Below are 20,698 nucleotides of genomic sequence, written 5' to 3'. Positions count from 1 at the left end.
CAACCCTCATGTCAGTGGCCATACGACCTTGTTCAATGTAATGCTGCGTCAAGGGGGGCTCTAGGAGTTCGTTCTTTATCCTAGAGACGCGTTTCAAGATTCTAGTACGAAAGGCTCTAATCGTATTGCCCACATATAGTCTTAAGCAAGGACAAATAATCAGGTAAACCACACCTGATGTCATACAGGTAGCAAAATACTTAAAGCGCAGTTGTTTCTTAGGGGACTCAATATCAATTGTATCACCCTCTATAATTTTTTTTGAAAAATTTTATTGGTGAGTATAATTTCATACAAATATTTGCATTCCAATCCTATCTAATTTAATCTAATCCCCACCCTTTCCCCCCTCCTTCTTGACTTCCAACAGCTTTCCAACCCTTTGCCCCCTTTATTACTTAACAGATTTTATTTTAAATACTTCTAAAACATCCCTATATAACATTCCTTACTCTAAGCCTTATATTTACTATATATGTACTATATTAAGTTTACTAATATTTCTTTCCGTAATTAGCAACATATTCAACAAACAATATACTTAACTGTAATCCTAACTTGATAATATTTATCACTCTAAACAATTTCAAATTCCCTTATATAAACTATATGTATACTGTATTACTTTTTCTGATGTCTCAATTTCCCTTTTCCATAATCAGTTATAAATTCTACCCACCTTATATTTAACTATAATCCTAGTTTAGATTAAAATAGTTAAAAATTTCTTCTATTGGTAAAGTCACTTTCTCTCTTCTATTTGTAATGTCTTGATTTAAAAATTCTCGAACTGCCACAGTTCCCCTTTCACATCCCATTTTTTTTTCTAAAAATTGTTTCAATTTCCCCCAATCTGCCATATATTGTCCTGGATCCAGATCTTTAAGTTTTCTTGTCATTTTATCCATCTCCGCCATGTACAGCAATTTGTAAATCCAATCTTCTACAGTTGGTACTTCTTGCACTTTCCATTTCTGCGCATACAATAGTCTTGCTGCTGTAGTCATGTAAAATAACTATGTTCTGTGTTGGCACATTCTCCATTCCCAAGTTCAGTAGCAGCAATTCTGGGTTCTTATTTATTTGGGTTTGTAACACCTCATTGATTGCTTCAATTATATCTCCCCAGTATTGCTTAGCTACTTCACAAGTCCACCACATATGGTATAGTGATCCTTCATGCTTTTTACATTTCCAGCACTTATCTGACATGTTGACATTTCCCAGCGCAATCTTCTTTGGTGTTAAATACCATCTGTATATCATTTTATATACATTTTCTTTAATTTTCGTACAAGTTGAAATCTTAATTGTATTCTTCCACAAATGCTCCCAGGTCTCCATTGCTATTTCTTTATGAAAGTTTATTGCCCACTTCACCATCTGTACTTTCACTGTTTCATCCTCAGTATGCCATTTTAGAAGTATTTTATAGATCTTTGAAATTTCTTTCTTGCCTTCTTGTAGTATTACTTCTTCCAATTCTGAGTTTTCCGTTCTTATTCCTCCTTTTAAGCAGTCCGATTTGTAAAGATCTCTAATCTGCCTATATTGAAACCATCCATAACAAGGCAATAACTTTTCTTCTGTCTTTATTTTTAATGTTGAATGTTGTATTTGTGTTATCTCCTTGTACGTTAGACATTGTTTTTCATTATCAGTGGCTCTAGGATCTATTACTTCAAACGGTACCACCCATGAAGGAATTCCATCTTCCATGTAGGTCTTATACTTTTTCCAGATCGTGAAGAGGCTTCTTCGGATGTAGTGATGCAAAAACATAGAGTCCGCTTTTACTTTATCATACCACAGGTATGCATGCCATCCAAATATTTTTTTATGTCCTTCCAAAGCCAGAAGTTTGCCATTTTTCAACGTTATCCAATCCTTTAACCATGTCAAACATATTGCTTCATAATATAGTCTTAAGTTGGGCAGTTGCAAGCCACCTCTTTCTTTCACGTCTTGTAATACTTTCATTTTCACACGAGGTTTCTTGCCTGCCCATACAAAATTTGAGATTTTCCTTTGCCATTTATCAAATTGTTTAGAGTCTCGGATAATTGGAATTGTTTGCAACAAGAACATCACACGAGGTAAAACATACATTTTTATTGCTGCGATTCTTCCCAACCATGATAAATTCAGTTTGTTCCATTTTATCAAATCTCTCTCTATTTGTATCCACAATTTCTCATAGCTGTTCTTGAATAAATCTATATTTTTCGCAGTTAGTTCGATACCAAGATATTTTACTTTACTCGTTACCTCACAGTCCGTTATCTCCATCAGTTCTTGTTGCTTCTGCTTAGTCATGTTTTTACATAGTATCTTCGACCTCTTTTTGTTTACATAAAAACCAGCCAGATCTCCGAATTCTTTTATTTTCTTTATTACCTTTGGCATGTTGACAATTGGATCCTCTACTATTAACATTATATCATCCGCAAATGCTCTGACCTTGTAGGAGAATTCCTTTATTTTTATACCTCGAATTGTGTCGTCCTCTCGTATTTGAGTCATCAATACCTCCAGAATCAAAATAAACAGCAATGGAGACAAAGGGCAGCCCTGTCTTGTACCTTTACTTATTTTCAATTTTTTAGTCAAATCATCATTCACTACAATCGCTGCACTTTGGTCTTTATAAATTTCTTTAACCGCTTGTATGAACTTTTCTCCCATTTGCAGCTTTTCCATAGTGGCAAACATAAAGTCCCAGTTCAGATTGTCAAATGCTTTTTCCGCATCTACGAAAAAGAAACCAACTTCCTTATCACAATGCTTGTCATAATATTCAATAGTGTTTATTACTGTCCTTAAATTGTCTTTAATTTGTCTATTAGGTAAAAATCCAGCCTGTTCTTCTGCAATGAATTCCGACATCCATCCTTTTATCCTCTCCACCAACACCTTTGCAAATATTTTGTAATCATTATTCAGCAATGAAATTGGTCTATAATTTTTAACATTAGTCAAATCTTGTCCCTCTTTTGGAATCAATGATATATTAGCTTCATGTATCACCCTTTATAATTAACAGAAAAGCGGCACAATGCCCACATTTGTGGTTGCCCACTGGGGCCTGATTGCTCATTGTTGGTGATTTCAAGTCCGAGTGCACTAGTAAGTCCTTAATGCTTTGTGTTCTCCTATACCCTATATGGGTATAGGGTATCAACTCGTATCCCTATTAGGAGTGGAGCAGGAGGCAATGCCCACCCCTCCCCTTAACCCAGCTGGTATTAAGAGTGCAGCAGGTGCCAATGCCGGCCCCCTTCACCCATCTGGAATCAGGAGCGGAGCAGGTGGTAATGCCCACTCTCTGGCTTAACCCAGCTGGTATTAGGAGCGGAGCAGGGGGCCATGCCCACCCCTCTTCATCCAGGTGGGATCAGGAGCAGAGCAGATGGCAATGCCCGCCCCCTTCACCCAGCTGAGATCAAGAGTGGAGCAGGTGCTATTGCCCACCCAGCACCTTCACCTGGGTGGAATCAGGCACATAGCAGGAGGTAATTCCCTTCTTCTCTTCACCCAGCCAGGATAAGAAGTGGAGCAGGTGGTAATGCCTTCCCCCCTTCAGCCTACTGGAATAAGGCACTGAGCAGGCAGCAATGCCCACCCCATCTTCACCCTGTCGGAATCAGGTGCCAAGAAGGCAGCAATCTCTGCCCCCCCTCCAACTTGCCGGAATCAGGAGCAGAGAAGGTGGCAATGCTCGCACCCCCTTTGTTAGCTTAACTTTCAGCTAAACCAGGTTGCTATGCGAGAGAGGAATCTTTAACATATCTTGGACTGACCAGATTTTCCCCAAATGGAAAGAGAGCAAAGATCCAACACAGGCCAGGACATAAATTTAGTAAGTTTTATTTAAATCATTTTGTATAGATGGTTGTTGTGGGTTTTCCGGGCTGTATTGCTGTGGTCTTGGCATTGTAGTTCCTGATGTTTCGCCAGCAGCTGTGGCTGGCATCTTCAGAGGTGTTGCACCAAAAGACAGAGATCTCTCAGTGTCACAGTGTGGAAAAGATGTTGGCAGGTCATTTATATCTACTCAGGAAGGGTGGGGTTGAGCTGAGTCATTCTGTAAGAGTTTCCCAGGGTGTGGAATGCTAATGGCGGGAGGCTTCACTGTATCCTGAGGAGGTTCTTCAGTATTTTGGTGTCCTGGACAACACTTCCAACTACTTTGTCAGACTGCACAGGGAAGCCATTGAAATTCACAAGCATAAGCAAAACTTCAACAGGAAAGAAGAAACCTTAAGAATGAACAGAGCATGGTTTCCAGTTCTGAAAAACACCAGGCTAACAAAACACTATATACCCGACAATAGCCCTGCAGAGAAGATTAGCACATCAAGCACCAATCCATATGCAAAAGCCCGCTGGATTTACAGAATGAACAGCTTATTTCCGAGTGGTCTTAACAGCGACATTAATTGGGCAGTTTTCCTTTAAGGCAGAGTAAAATGACTAGTGTCAATTAAAGATTACAGCATTTAAGCATGAAACTTTCCAGCAGCGAGTACCCGTGCTGATATTATTTGCAATCAGCTGTTATAACGGTCCTAAGAAAGATTTATGGCATCCTATTATGGTGTATGATATGTGAGTATATTTCTCATAAATTTGGCTTATAATATATTTTGGTGTGTGGGGAAGTGGCTGTGTGATGTATTTGTATTTTCAGCATATGATCTGGCCTTGCTGGTAATTGGCTATGAAGAAGAAGTGCCGAAACGAGCAGAAGTTATAGCTGGCAGGCTCGTTGCCAATCTCCTGGCCAGTCTTCTGGTTGAACATTCAGGCCACAATTCAGACTGTGAAATTATTGGAGTTCGGATATGAACTTGGTATTCACTGGAGGTTTGCCTACCAGGATTGGACTTTGTACTGTGACAGAACAAATGGACGATTGATGAGATTGTTTTGATATATATTTATTGGATTCACTGTAATACATTGTACACACATTTTTGATTGCACCTAATAGAGTTGTATGTAATTTAGCACCGTGTAGTGTTTTTTTGGGTTCTGAGGCTTATGCCTCTGGTTGATGTTTGGTTGGTTCTGGAACCCTACCTTTTGTTTTCGAGTTTATCAGTGTACGGATGTCAGCCCAGTCCAAAGCTTTGGGCCAACTGGACATGGGGCGCATATAGATATTTAATAACATTATTAGGTAAAGGTAGTCCCCTGTGCAAGCACCAAGTCAAGGTAGTCCCCTGTGCAAGTACTGACCCATGGGGGGATGTCGCATCACGTTTTCTTAGCAGACTTTTTATAGGGTGGTTTGCCATTGCCTTCCCAGTCATCTACACTTTACCCCCATAAAACTGGGTACTCATTTTTACCGACCTCGGAAGGACGGAAGGCTAAGTCAACCTTGAGCGGCAACCTGAACCCTGCTTCCACTAGGATCGAACTCAGGTTGTGAGCAGAGCTTGGGCTGTAGTACTGCAGCTTACCACTCTGCACCACGGGGCTCCGAATAACATTATTACCTTCCTCTTTTTCATAGTAAATCAAGTCTCTTGAGATGCAGGAGCTTCCTTGGGTTCAGACTGCTCAGATTTTAGGTATTGTCAAATGCACAAAATGTATAGAAACAGCTGAGAAGGAGCATGTTACTGGTACTGTACAGAGGGCCTGGGAATGCCATCTCCATGTATTTCTAAAGTAAAGCATGAAAGATATTATTGGGGAGGGGGGGGGGTCTGGAAATAAACACATTTTATTTTTGTTACTATTAGTTGGTGTCTTTTCTTTTCATCAAATACTAGCCGGTAGGATTTACGCCTTCTTCTCTCAATGTTTGGAATAGGAAATATTTTCTTTTTCAGGGGCCACCAATGTCTTTTGATGACACAGGAGGAATTTGTTGAGCTGGATGCTACCCCTAAAGCTCTCTACTGGGAAATTAGGAAATAAAATTACGAGATGACAGCCTCTGTTTCTAAGGATCCTCCTCCCATTGCCTCTTCCGTCTATGATTTTGCCTGCCAGAGGCAAAATCCTTCTAGTATTGTGACTTTTTCTAGCTTGATACTTATTTTTTCCTCATCTTTATACAAAGACCTTTTCGATATAGGGAACAGGAAATATTTTCCCCTCATGAAACTCCTGGGCACACAAACATTCTTAAAAGGATTCAATTCCTTCATGATATTTTCCATTCCAACCCTCCTTTCTCAAATCAGTCTGACACAAGCAAAAACTAAAAACACCCTCATGAGACCCACAATAAGAGTTTATTACAACTGCAGCGTGACAGAAGGAGCCTCATTTTCTTTCCTTCACCAATTGAATTGTTGACAGGGCCGCCAAGTGTCCTGTTCTTTACTGGCCTGTCTTGTATTTGTCCAGAGAATTGATCAATTTTCTACTTCAGTTTCCAAGTAAGGCAGCAAGTCAGGCTGTGGGGGTCACCAGAGGATATGGCAGGAGGGGAACCTATGTGCTGGCATAACCAGCTGTCTTGGCCAGAATGCAGGCAGCAGAATTCAGGCACCATCACGCAGAAGGCATGGGGTGAAGGCAGCCACTGATGGCTGAAGAGACATGGGCCAAGGGAACAGAGACAACATGGCGGCAGGTCCAAGCTCCCCACCTCCCTACAGCCACCTGCCCCTGAGAGGGAACCTGCTTCCAACCAGCTCCTTTCTCCCTCCACCCATCTCCACTAGTACCTGGCCCAACAAAGCAGCTTCCACAAACCCTGCATCCTCCCCTCTGACTCAGTGCTTTCCTGCTGAGGGCTAAGCCTGGTGATCAAATGCCCAGAAAAGCTGGGCTGGGGGCACTGGTAGGGATGCAAAGCCAGGTGAGCATGGAGGCAGGTCTCTGGTTCTGTTCACTTGTGTAGCTAGAGATAGTGCTGGGATATGTGCCCAGCATGGGCTGTGGGCCCCCCAGCATTTCCTGTCTATGCTGTTCCTCCTTGGGCAATAGGAATGGGTTCCCCAGGATTCTTCTCAAGACCAGAGAGTTGAATTACAGATGGGAGCATCTTCCTTAAAAAGAAAGACTAGGAAGCTGGGGGTGGGGGTTGTTTTACAATTAATATGAATTAATATGATGGAGAGTTATAAAACTATGCCAAGGAACTTTTCACTTTCCCTCAAAAAAATAATTGAGACTGCTCTCTCTCAGCTTACACATCCCAACATGGGTACGGTTCTGAGAGAACTTCTCCTGTTACAGACGGGATAAGGAGATTGAGGGGGGACAAGATTGCTCTCTTTAAATATTTGAAAGGCTGTCATTTGGAGGAGGGCAAGGAGCTGTTCCATTGGCATCAGAGGGTAGGATCCGAAGCAATGGGCTAAAACTACATGCACAACGGTACCGGCTGGATATTGGGAAGAACTTTTTCACGGTGAGAGTAGTTCAAAAATGGAATCAGCTGCCTAGAGAGGTGGTGAGCTCCCCTTCACTGGCAGTTTTCAAGAGGCTGGATGAATATTTGTCAGAGATGCTTTAGGCTGATCCTGCACTGGGCAGGGGGTTGGACTAGATGGTCTGTATGGCCCCTTCCAACTCTGTGATTCCATGAACATCTTCACAACTCCCTAACCCCCTTCTTTGGAGGTGTTTAAGCAGTTTAAATGGACCACATCATCCATTTCCACCACTGAGTCCACAGATCTCCATTTCTGCCCCTTCAAGGGAGTTGTGTTCCATTAATGATGGCAGCCTTGTCGTTCTTGGGGGTCAGAATGGCATGCTTCCACAGCCAGTCCATGGACTTCTCAGTGATAGTGGCTATATCAGGGTATATTGCGCCTGGCGCTGCAATTATGTAGCACCTGCTGTTTTTTTCTGAGGCTTTATGACTGCTACAGTTGGACAGAGACTTTTGTTTATATGGAAGATAAATCTATATATATAATTGAGAAAGCGTGTTCCTGACAACTCACCCTTATTCCACTGCACAAGCGTACTCTCTCGCGCCCCTAGTGGGGAAAACAGGTGAGTCCTTGGCAACATACCTTGAGCTCGAATGGGGCTAAGCGGCTGGCAGGCAAAGGAGCATGCCCTGCTGCCTGCTCCCCTCCCCCCACCCCACCCTGTCCTTGCCAGCCTGCTCCTGCCTCATGTTTCCCTGCCTGACTTCTCCCTCTCCCAACGACACCACGCCCCCGCATCCAGCTCCAGCATAGGGTTGCCAGCTTCCTGGTGGTGTCAAAAGGACAAGGCAATTTCCCGGTACACACAAGGTAAAAGATAAGTGGACAACCACCCGGGGAAATAGAAAATTATTACTATGTATTACGGCAAAAAGGTCAAAGGTTTATACAATGGGTGTGCTCAACAATTGTCATAAATATTGTGCATTCATATATTCCGTTCATTCATAGATACAATACAAAATTCAACAGTCAAAATCAAACAAGGGACTGTATGCCCGATTCCAAATCCTTTAAGGAACAGGGAAGGTGCTCCAGGTCCAAAGAGAGAAGAAGGCAAGTAAAATACAATGAAAGTAATTGTAACAGTTCTTATTCCTTTCTTGTAAGAGTCTTCCAAGATGTTACATTGAGGATCCAACACAAAGATAGCCCTATGGCTCGGGCCGGCTTAAAATAATATAAAATTGAAAAAATAATCTTTTGATTGATTGTGCTTATCAGATTGAATCCTCCAGTGTGGTTTCCACTGCTGGTTTGATACTAGGAGTGGAGCAGGTGGCAATGCCCACCCCTTGCCTTAACTCAGTTGGTATTAGGAGTGAAGCTGGTGGCAATGCCCTTGCTCCACCTTAACCCAGTTGGTATTAAGAGAGGAGCAGATGGCAATACCTTCTACCCACCTTAACTCAGCTGGTATTGGGAGCAGAGAAGGTGGCGATGCCTAACTTCCACCTTAACCCAGTTGGTATCAGCAGCGGAGCAGATGGCAATGGCCACCCACCCCCTTTGAACCAGTTGGGATCAGGAGCTGAGCAGTTGGCAATGTCTTCCCCTCCCCCGCCTTAACCAAGCTGGTATTAGGAGTGGAGCAGTTGGCAATGCCTACCCTCTGCCTTAACCCAGCTGATATTAGGAACGGAGCAGGTGGCAATGCCCACTACCCTTCGGCCATTCCTCACCTTAACCCAGCTGGTATTAGAGTGGTACCTAAACAAGTATACTTAACAAAATTGCTTATAATCCAGAGTCAAATGCTCACACAACAATCGAAATACAGTCAAATTCATTGCAAACAGATTCAACATATTTACAAAAACAATTTAGTTTCTTATAACCAGTTCTATAGAAGACAACTTCCTGTAGGGAGAAAACACCGGGACAAAGTCCAAGTCACAGGTAAGTATGATCAATTTCTCTCATTAACAAGTATCTTTCTTTTCTTGTTACCGTTGATTCGGCGGACCAACGAAGATCAGAACACAAAGCCCAAACTGGGGCCGGTTATCATGCATGCAGATTTCGTCACGCGGACTTCCTCAGTGGCCTAGGGTCAGCGTCACTCTCTGGACCACAGGAATGAATAATATCTAGTATGGAGGATCACTTTTAAGCCCCTGAGGAAGTCTGCGTAACAAAATCTGCGTGATAGCCTTAACCCAGCTGGTATTAGTGGCGGAGCAAGTAGCAATGCCCACCCCTCGCCATCACCCATTTGGGATCAGGAGTGGAGCAGGTGGCAATGCCCACCTCACACCTTCACCTGGCTGGGATCAGGCGCAAAGCAGGAGGCAATGCCTTTCTTTCCTTCACCCAGCTGCGATAAGGAGCAGAGCAGGTGGCAAAGCCCGCCCTTTTCAACCTACTGGAATGAGCCACTGAGCAGGCTCAGTGAGACTTCTCAGTGATAGTGGCTATATCAGAGTATATTGTGCCTGGCGCTGCAATTTTGTAGAACCTGCTGTTATTTTCTGAGGCTTTATGACTGCTACAGTTGGATAGAGACTTTTGTTTATATAGAAGATAAATCTTCTATATATATATATATAATTGAGAAAGCGTGTTCCTGATAACTCACCCTGACTCCACTGTGCAAGCGTACTCTCTCGCGCCCCTAGCAGGGAAAACAGGTGAGTCCTCAACAACATAGCTTGCCGAGGAGGCCAGAGCAGGAGCATGCTATGCTGCCTGCTCCTCTCCCTCCTCGTGACTCCAGGCGCCCGGTTGTGTTGGAATGGGGCTAAGCGGCTGGCAGGCAAAGGAGTGCGCCCCGCTGTCTGCTCCCCTCCTCCCACCCCTGTTGCAAGACCTGTCCTTGCCAGCTTGCTCCTGCCTCATGTCTCCCTGCCTGACTTCTCCCTTCTTCCAAAAACACCACGCCCCTGCTTCTGCCAGGGGCCTTATTCAGCCCCAAAGGTCAGGTGTCAGGTGTCAGGTGACCAAAAGCCGCATCCGGCTCCAGCATACGGTTGCCAGCTTCCTGGTGGTGGCTGGAGATCTCCAGGAACTGGAAGAGGTCTCCAGGCCACAAAGATCAGGAGAAATTGGCACCTTGGAAAGGTAGATTCTATGGTATGTTGAGGGGCCTACTCTCCTCAAACCCTGACTTCTCCAGGCTCTCCCCTCACACACACAAACACACCTCTCCAGGAATTTCACAACCTGGAGTTGGCAATCCTATTTCAGCTGCCTGGTTTGACACAAATGGAGCCAAACCATGTAGCTGCCAGTCACACAAGCGCGCCGGGCTTCTTGCCTCCCCCCCCCCATCCCCAGCAGCACTCCTATAGCTCCAGCAAACCAGTTTGGCCCCAATAGAGACGAACTAGGCGACTGCCAGGTGCAGAAGCATTCCAGGGCACCTGCCCCCCATTGGAGCACTGGGGAGGGGGCAATGCCAGGCCTGGCCACTCTGCCGACCCCTGTTTCAATTGGGGAAACGCTTAGCCCGGCTGCCATGCCATTGCCCCTGCCTGATCAGGGCAAGGCAGAGACAGGATGCCTGGCCCGCCTGCCCTGCCCTTTCTAGTGCCTGCTGTTTCCCTACAACAAACTTTGTTACTAGTAGGGATGTGCGTTTCGGCTTTCTGAATGCCGAAAGAAAGCCGAAACAAAAGTGTTTCGGCTTCTTTTGGGTTAGCCGAAACGTTTAGGAGAAAGCCGAAACGTTTCGGCTTCTTTCGGCTTTCTTTCAGCTTTTCAATGGGAAAATGCCTCCGTCTTCCCGGACGTCTGGGGGAAGCATTTTCCCACCGAATCAGCCCAAAATTGGTAGGGACCTTCCTCTAACCCCTCTCTAAACCCCCCCCCCCAAGTTTCAGACCGATTGGACTTTGGGGGGCCATGTTATGGCCCCCCAAAGCAGGTACCCCTATCCTCCCATAAGAAAGCGAAGGAGCAGCATATTGTTAGCATGCTGCTGCTCATCTTCTTCATTATTTCCTATGGGGAAAAATGAAGAAGCAGGCTTCCTTTGCCAGGGGTGGCATTTTGCATGCAAAATGCCCCCTTACCCTCAGGGGCCCTTCTCCCACCCCCCACCAAGACTCAGCCTGCTCCCACTTGGGGGGGCCATTTCATGGCCTCCCCAAGTAGGTGCTCTGTTCTCATCTCTACCACTGACAGCTGGGGGAGGCTTGTCTTGCCAGGGGTGGCATTTTGCATGCAAAATGCCCCCAGCCCTCAGGGGCCCTTCTCCCACCCCTCCTCCCACCCCCCACCAAGGCTCAGCCTGCTCCCACTCGGGGGGCCCATTTCATGGCCTCCCCAAGTAGGTGCTCTAATCTCTACCACTGACAGCTGGGGGAGGCTTGTCTTGCCAGGGGTGGCATTTTGCATGCAAAATGCCCCCCAACCCTCTGGGGCCCTTCTCCCACCCCTCTTCCCACCCCCCACCAAGGCTCAGACTGCTCCCACTTGGGGGGGCCATTTCATGGCCTCCCCAAGTAGGTGCTCTTTTCTCTACCACTGACAGCTGGGGGAGGCTTGTCTTGCCAGGGGTGGCATTTTGCATGCAAAATGCCCCCCAACCCTCTGGGGCCCTTCTCCCACCCTTCCTCCCACCCCCCACCAAGGCTCAGACTGCTCCCACTTGGGGGGGGCATTTCATGGCCTCCCCAAGTAGGTGCTCTTTTCTCTACCACTGACAGCTGGGGGAGGCTTGTCTTGCCAGGGGTGGCATTTTGCATGCAAAATGCCCCCCAGCCCTCAGGGGCCCTTCTCCCACCCCTCCTCCCACCCCCCACCAAGGATCAGCCTGCTCCCACTTGGGGGGGCCATTTCATGGCCTCCCCAAGTAGGTCCTCTCAGCCCCTAAAGTCCACCCCTTACAGCCCCACACAAACCCAATTCCCCCCCAGCTGCCACACACAGACCCAAATCCCCACATTAGCCCCTCACAGACCCAAATCCACCCCCACCTGCCCCACACCCATAACCCCAGGAACAGGCTGGCAAAGGCCAGCTCTCTCCCTTTGTTCCCTATGCTGGGAACTTCTAAACTCTCTTTCCCTGGGCAATTCTGCACAGCCCAGGGGTGCCACAATGGTGGGCACACTTCTGAGTGCCAGCTGGTCCCTGTGAAAGAGCACCTGAACCACAGACACCCTCCCTCAAATTCCCCCACCACCTACAGAGATGGCTGGCCGGCCAGCCCCATTGTTCCCTATGATGGGAACCAACTGCACAACAAAGAATAAAACATGAACAACACAAAATAAAGTTTTTTAAAAATTATTTTCTCCCTTTCAAAGTACAAGTAGGCAAAGCATTATGACACATTACACCAGCAGTCCCCCACACAGAAAAATTAATACAACTCAACATCAGAGAATCACAAAAGCAGAATTCCTGTCAAAAACACTTTATTTCTTGAACAGCTTTAGGATACACAGCAGGGGGGTGCACCAAAGGGCATGATAGAAGTGTACTACACAAAATAATACAACCCACTTCACCGTTTTTGACAGCAGTTGTGTTTGTGTGATTCTCTGATGTGAAGTGAGTTGTGTTATTTTTATGTAGTACACTGCTTTCATGCCCTGTTGTGCCTTCCTACTGTGTAACCTAAAGCTGTTCAAGAAATAAAGTGTTTTTGACAGGAATTGTGCTTTGTGATTCTCTGATGTTAAGTGAGTTGTGTTATTTTTGTGTAAGATACTGCTGCCATGCCCTTTGGTGTGCTCCCCTGCTGTGTATCCTAAAGCTGTTCAAGAAATAAAGTGTTTTTGACGGGAATTGTGCTTTGTGATTCTCTGATGTTAAATGAGTTGTGTTATTTTTCTGTGTGGGGGACTGCTGGTGTAATGTGTCATAATGCTTTGCCTACTTGTACTTTAAAAGGGAGAAAATGATTTTTAAAAAACTTTATTTTGTGTTGTTCATGTTTTATTCTTTGTTGTGCAGTTGGTTCCCATCATAGGGAACAATGGGGCTGGCCGGCCAGCCATCTCTGTAGGTGGTGGGGGAATTTGAGGGAGGGTGTCTGTGGTTCAGGTGCTCTTTCACAGGGACCAGCTGGCACTCAGAAGTGTGCCCACCATTGTGGCACCCCTGGGCTGTGCAGAATTGCCCAGGGAAAGAGAGTTTAGAAGTTCCCAGCATAGGGAACAAAGGGAGAGAGCTGGCCTTTGCCAGCCTGTTCCTGGGGTTATGGGTGTGGGGCAGGTGGGGGTGGATTTGGGTCTGTGAGGGGCTAATGTGGGGATTTGGGTCTGTGTGTGGCAGCTGGGGGGGGAATTGGGTTTGTGTGGGGCTGTAAGGGGTGGACTTTAGGGGCTGAGAGGACCTACTTGGGGAGGCCATGAAATGGGCCCCCCAAGTGGGAGCAGGCTGATCCTTGGTGGGGGGTGGGAGGAGGGGTGGGAGAAGGGCCCCTGAGGGCTGGGGGGCATTTTGCATGCAAAATGCCACCCCTGGCAAGACAAGCCTCCCCCAGCTGTCAGTGGTAGAGAAAAGAGCACCTACTTGGGGAGGCCATGAAATGGCCCCCCCAAGTGGGAGCAGTCTGAGCCTTGGTGGGGGGTGGGAGGAAGGGTGGGAGAAGGGCCCCAGAGGGTTGGGGGGCATTTTGCCTGCTTCTTCATTTTTCCCCATAGGAAATAATGAAGAAGATGAGCAGCAGCATGCTAACAATATGCTGCTCCTTCGCTTTCTTATGGGAGGATAGGGGGACCAGCTTTGGGGGGCCATAACATGGCCCCCCAAAGTCCAATCGGTCTGAAACTTGGGGGGTTTTTAGAGAGGGGTTAGAGGAAGGTCCCCACCAATTTTGGGCTGATTCGGTAGGAAAATGCCTCCCCCAGACGTCCGGGAAGACGGAGGCATTTTCCCATTGAAAAAGCCGAAAGCCGAAACAGCTGGCCGTTTCGGCTTTCGGCTTATTCGAAAGAGATTCTTCTTTCGGCTTTCGGCTTTAGCCGAAATTTTTTGGCTTGCACACCCCTAGTTACTAGTAATATAATAAGTCCTAGGAGAAGGGTTCATAGCGACCTTATCAATGCCTGTCATAAAATTCTAAAAGCTAACTAAAAACCATCCTATTTAAGAAAGTAATAAACTAGAGCAAGAAAGTGAATGAACTACCTAGTTAGGGACAACATTGACTTCTCAATACATTCTCACATAGCAATGAAAAGTACACAGGTTAGGAACAGAGTTTCAGATGGGTAGCTGGGTTGGTCTGAAGCAGTAAAACAAAATGTAAGGCCAGTAGCACTTTAATAAACAACACATTTTTCCAGAGTATAAGCTTTTGTGAGCTGAAGCTACCTTTGAAAGACAGAAATGAGAAAGAAGATCCCGCACACCTTCCCTCCCATTCAGAAGGTGAGGGGGTGTCATAAAGAGGGGCCAGCAAGAGTAGGGATGTAGAGGCACAATGCAGAATATTATAAACTTGATTAGTGATAGAGGGATAGGCATAGAGTTGGAAATAATAGAAAATTGATCTACAAAATACTTGAGTGTACATATATACAGGGGATTTATACTTGAAATGACCTCTCTCCAAGACTGGAGACTACAGGTCAAAGATTATAAAAACACCAAGCCAGCAATTCACTAATCCAATACAAGGACACTACTTTGTCTTCAGTAGTCTTCCAGGGAGTTCTAGTAGTCTTGGATGACACCTCTAGATCTTCTGGAGCCTTTTCCCACCTGGATTCAGGTGGGTGCCAGTGGTGCTCTGCAGTAGATTAGCAAAGTTTCAGCCCAGTAGCACATTAAAAACCAACAAAGAGTTTACAGGATATAACCGTTAGAGAGTCATGCTCCCTTTGTTAGATACACATATCTGAAGGATAATATGGAATTTGTATGCGGAGGATGGGAGCTTGACACTTGAAATCTGGTAGCTTGGAAACTCTTTGATGTTCTTTCAGGTGCTACTGGGCTTGAATCTTGCTTTTCCCAGCTGCTACGAGATGAGTGAAGCTGGCTGGAATCCATCAGGGATGTGGAATTCATTTTGAGATGGTGGCTCTATCCTGAACATGGGGGGAAAGAAATTCTCATACTTGTGCTTAAAGCTGAGCCTTCTAAGCCATGGCATGGCATGTAAGGAATAGCAGATATCCAGGCACTTCTGAATCTGACCTAGGATTATCATCCCTGATCATGGTCCAACTCCAGTTCCATGTAGCTCAGCCAGGGAAACAGAAGTCTTGCATCATCAATGGCATCAAAAGCAGGGATCACACTGACAAAGATAAATGTGTTTGATTTATTCCTGCTCAGAGATCCCAAAAGATAAGCTAAATTGAGGCAATAGATATGCAATCAGCGTTGTCCAGAAATGAAGCAGCGGCTCAATTTTTACGTAAGGGAATTAAAACTATCCAACCAACTAAAAATAAAACAGGCAAATGTTACAAAACAATGGAAAAACAAAATAACTCCAAGTGGTATTCAGTACTCCTTTTGGCTAAATGAGCAGAATGCTGCAAGACTGATGTTAAGAAAGCTAACTATGATTATTTAGCTTTCTTGTGGTGTGAGATAAGACAGAAACTATGAACATAGCTCTTTCAACTCTCCAGGCATTTGTAGGGCTTCTCCCCTGTGTGAATCCTTTGATGTTTAGATAGGTTGCAATTCTGAGAAAAGCTCTTTCCACACTCAAAGCATTTATATGGCTTCTCCCCTGTGTGAATCCTTTGATGTTCGTTTAGATTGCCATTGTGAGAAAAGCTCTTTCCACACTCCAAGCATTTATATGGCTTCTCCCTTGTGTGAATCCTTTGATGTACATTTAGGCTGCCATTCTGAGAAAAGCTCTTTCCACACTCCAAGCATTTATATGGCTTCTCCCCTGTGTGAATCCTTTGATGTTTGTTTAGGCTGCTGTTGTGAGAAAAGCTCTTTCCACACTCCAAACATTTATATGGCTTCTCCCCTGTGTGAATCCTTTGATGCAAAGTTAGGTTCTCATTGCAAGAAAAGCTCTTTCCACACTCCAAGCATTTATATGGTTTCTCCCCTGTGTGAATCCTTTGATGTTTAGATAGGTTGTAATACTGAGAAAAGCTCTTTCCACACTCCAAGCATTTATATGGCTTCTCCCCTGTGTGAATCCTTTGATGCAAAGTTAGGCTGTCATTGCGAGAAAAGCTCTTTCCACACTCGAAGCATTTATATGGCTTTTCCCCTGTGTGAATCCTTTGATGTTCGTTTAGATTGCCATTGTGAGAAAAGCTCTTTCCACACTCCAAGCATTTATATGGCTTCTCCCCTGTGTGAATCCTTTGATGTTTGTTTAGGCTGTCGTTGCGAGAAAAGCTCTTTCCACACTCCAAGCATTTATATGGCTTTTCCCCTGTGTGAATCCTTTGATGCGCAGTTAGGCTGCCATTCTGAGAAAAGCTATTTCCACACTCCAAGTATTTATATGGCTTCTCCCCTGTGTGGGGATACATACTATACGTGAGTTTGTTAATTGTAATACTGAGGGAGTTGTGTACCTAATAAAATGTCCATGTGGATTAATGTACGTGGGTAGCACCATACGTTCTGTCAGAATCAGACTTAGTGAGCATCAATCTAGAATAAAGAACAACGTATTAGAAGCCCCATTGGTTCCACATTATTGGTTCCACATTATCAGGAAAAGAAGCACAGTGAGATGGATATGAGCTTCACTGTGCTGTTTAAGACCCATAAAAGGGGTCATGAGGCAGCAACAAGAGAGCTTCGTCAAAAAGAGACCCTTTGGATTTATAAACTGAATAGTCTCATACCTAATGGTTTGAATATAGCTAATGACTTTACCTGTTTTTTGGGCTAGTGACCCTCAGATTGTGGATCACTTTAAGAAAGGATAGTATACTAATTGGGCGTGGAAGGGCTGTTGTAGATAAGATGATTATAAGATAATGGATTGCAAATGGTGAAAATTGGAAAACTGATGACTAATATGGAGTGGTAGCTGCATGAAACTTTGAGTGAGTACATGTGATATTGATTGTATATGCAATAATTATTGCTGTATTGTAAATGTAAATTATTGTAAGATGGTGTTTAATATGTGTTATTGCATGTTTTTCCAGCAACTGTGTTCTTTGAGAAAGAGTTTGGAAACGGATACAATGGTGATCTGGACCTTCCGTTAGAATAATGATGTCACAGAATTATCAATGTACACCTAAAGAATACATGCAAAGGTCTACTTGTGATCTGTGAACTACACAGTTTATTGGAACCAAATCTTGGACTATACCCAACTCCAGTTGGAATATAAGGCGAGCTTGTATGAAATAATTAATGTGTACATGGTGCTAGGAAGCATTTGCACTTTAATACCTGTTGCAATATTAATAGAGCACTTGAAGCACTGGACACTTTATGTATGGACTTTGGAGCATATATGACGCCTGCAAAATAATTTTTCCTAGAACTGGTTACATGTGGTATAGTTCTGTTAAATTATGCAATTACTGTAAATAAAATAGGGAGACATTGTTATTGCACGGGAAATTGTGTTTTGTTGCTGCCATACTTACCGTGTTGCTCCATATTTTGTGCTAATTACTTAATTTTGGAGCCATGTCCAACTATGAGGGATTGCTTATGTATACTGAGGAGGATAAGACACGCATCATCTCAGAAATGTCCTCCACGCCCTTTTCTTTTGAAGATAGTACTAATACTATGGATACTGATTGGAACAATTTGCAGTTTTTAAAGAAAAAACAGAAACGGTACCAATTGCATGCGGGGTCACTGATTGAATATTGTAAAATTAATAAAATTCCGAGGGGTCTCCGTATACATAAACCACCTGGCCTCTTTCGAGACCAGGAGGAATTTAAAAATAGATGGGCTGCAGTATTGAACAAGTGTTCTATGGATTTGATGCTACTATTGGTGGAGACAGCACAGGTTGAGGTTAAAAGCATAGGTAAGGACATTGAAGCCCTAGAGACTAAGCTCAAGAATAGCTTTGATGAGGAACAACTTAAAAATAAGTTCAGAGATATTGAAAAACAGGTTAATGACTTTGAAAACAAGATGAAGGAAGTCAAAGTGAAAAAATATCAGAGGGACAACAGGGACTATGCTATGGGACGTGTTTATAGTTGGTGGAATGAGGATACTACCAAGAAAAAGAAGGTGTCCTGGTCTCACCCCTTAACCTTTTCTTCTGATTTGGAGACTACCGAAGGGGAGGATACTGATACATCATTAGAGGAAGGGATGTCCACTAGATCTATGACCACACGACCAAATAGGAATACACGGAATTATGAAAATAGGGGCCGTTTTTTACGAGGGGGCCGGCCCAACAGGGGGAGACGGACTTGACATTAGGGAATGTGGAGTGTGGACAGTCAGACCTAGTGGTCAATCTCTCCAGTAGGACCCTTTCAGATATGGAATTAAGAGCTCTTAATAAAGGGCTTGGGTTTGTACCAACCCCACATTACAATGATTTTCAGACCAGGATAGATGTCTTTAAATTGATACGACAAATTAAGTTAAAAGCCTTCTTTGATGGGACAATGACAACACAAACAGAGACAGGTATACATACACGTTCCACATTTAACCCCACTGTTAATAATGCCCATATCCAGACTTTTGAGAGAATGTTATTGAGGGAAATTAGCAACATAGAAGCTAGAGTGAACACTGAATATAATAACTTACCAAGAGGGGAGAGGATGGCCCTGAGAAATTTAACATCGGATAACTCTATCATAATAAAAGAGGCGGACAAGGGGGGTGCCATAGTTGTTATGGACAAAAAGGATTACATGACAGAGATAAATAGACAACTCAGCAATGAATTAGACTATAGGGCTATTCCCACTGATCCAGTAAAGAAGATCAGTTTTTTGATTAAGGTAACATTGGATGAGGCACTGGCATTAGGATATATTACAGAACCAGAGTATAGGGGGTTAATTAATCCTTCCCCCAGAACACCGGTGCTATATATCCTACCAAACATCCACAAGGAAGGATTTCCACCACCGGGGCGTCCAATAATATCTGGAAGTAATTCAGTATTGGAACCCCTGTCAAGATATTTGGATCATTTTTTGCAGGGCTTCGTGAGAAATTTACCAACTTTCTTGTTGGATACGGGCGATTTTGTAAGGAAGTTTGAGGGATTTAAGTTACCACCTGGGGCAATATTGATCACTCTTGATGTTGCCTCATTATACACTAATATCCCACATGAGGAGGCACGCCTAGTAGTAATGGAGACTCTGGATCTGAGGGAGAATCAAAGACCACCTACGTTTTTCCTTATATCTCTCCTGGAAATAATATTGGAGAACAATTATTTCAGAGTGGAAGATAATTTTTTTGTTCAGATTCGAGGCGTCGCGATGGGTTGCTCTGCGGCACCTTGCGTGGCGAACCTCTTTATGGGTAAACTGGAACGTAATTTCTTTTGCAACCCTGCTTGCAACCCCTTTTGGAAGGACATCATTATATTTGTCCGTTTTATTGATGACCTCTTTTTGGTGACAAATGGGAATGTTGATACCCAGAAGTTGGGAGAGTGGATGAATGGGGTACATCCGAATATCAAGCTCTCTTGGCATGCAAGCAAGGAGTCTGTGGACTACTTGGATGTGACCGTGTATAAGGGGGAGAATGATACTCTAGCAGTACGACCATTCAAGAAAAAAACTGATAAAAATTCATTATTGCACTATAAATCTTTTCACCCTGGCCATTTGAAGGCTAATTTACCCTTTGGACAATTCTTAAGGATAAAAAGAAATTCCACTAGGGATTTTGATTATAACATTGAGAGTAATAGATTACAGGAGAATCTCAAACAACGGGGCTATCCAGAGAGGGTATTGCTTATAGCCAGACAACGTGCTAAGGAGGTAAATAGGAAAGATTTATTAAAATTAAAGGAACGTGCAAAAGTGGAACGTCTAGTTGGAGTCTTTGACTACAGCAGCAGGGCTAATGCCATTAGACGGGCAATTTTGAAGTACTGGCCACTTGTCAATGAGATTCCTGGCTGTGAAACTCCTCCATTAGTAGCATTTAGAAGAACACGGAACATCAAAGACCTTATTATTCATTCCGATTTAAGTCATAACGTTAACAAGGTGGATACTGGGCTGCCAAAAGGCTTATACAAATGTGGGAGGTGTAAACAGTGTTCCTTGATTATGAGCTTAGATGATATGAGACAGATGGGGATACATACTATACGTGAGTTTGTTAATTGTAATACTGAGGGAGTTGTGTACCTAATAAAATGTCCATGTGGATTAATGTACGTGGGTAGCACCATACGTTCTGTCAGAATCAGACTT

At 44.2% G+C, this 20,698-nt stretch overlaps 1 protein-coding gene across 1 annotated transcript in view; it reads right to left on the bottom strand.

Annotated features, from left to right (window-relative positions):
• The window catches only part of LOC129328755 (uncharacterized), a 175,088-nt gene that overhangs the window by 60,147 nt on the left and 94,243 nt on the right, over positions 1-20,698 (bottom strand). The window contains 1 exon segment of the mRNA XM_054978033.1: positions 15,988-16,772. Coding sequence (XP_054834008.1) covers positions 15,988-16,772 — 785 coding nt within the window.

The sequence above is a fragment of the Eublepharis macularius genome, chromosome 4 (assembly GCF_028583425.1).
Source record: "Eublepharis macularius isolate TG4126 chromosome 4, MPM_Emac_v1.0, whole genome shotgun sequence".
Taxonomy (NCBI): domain Eukaryota; kingdom Metazoa; phylum Chordata; class Lepidosauria; order Squamata; family Eublepharidae; genus Eublepharis; species Eublepharis macularius.
This window is presented reverse-complemented; position numbering and strand designations above follow the sequence as displayed.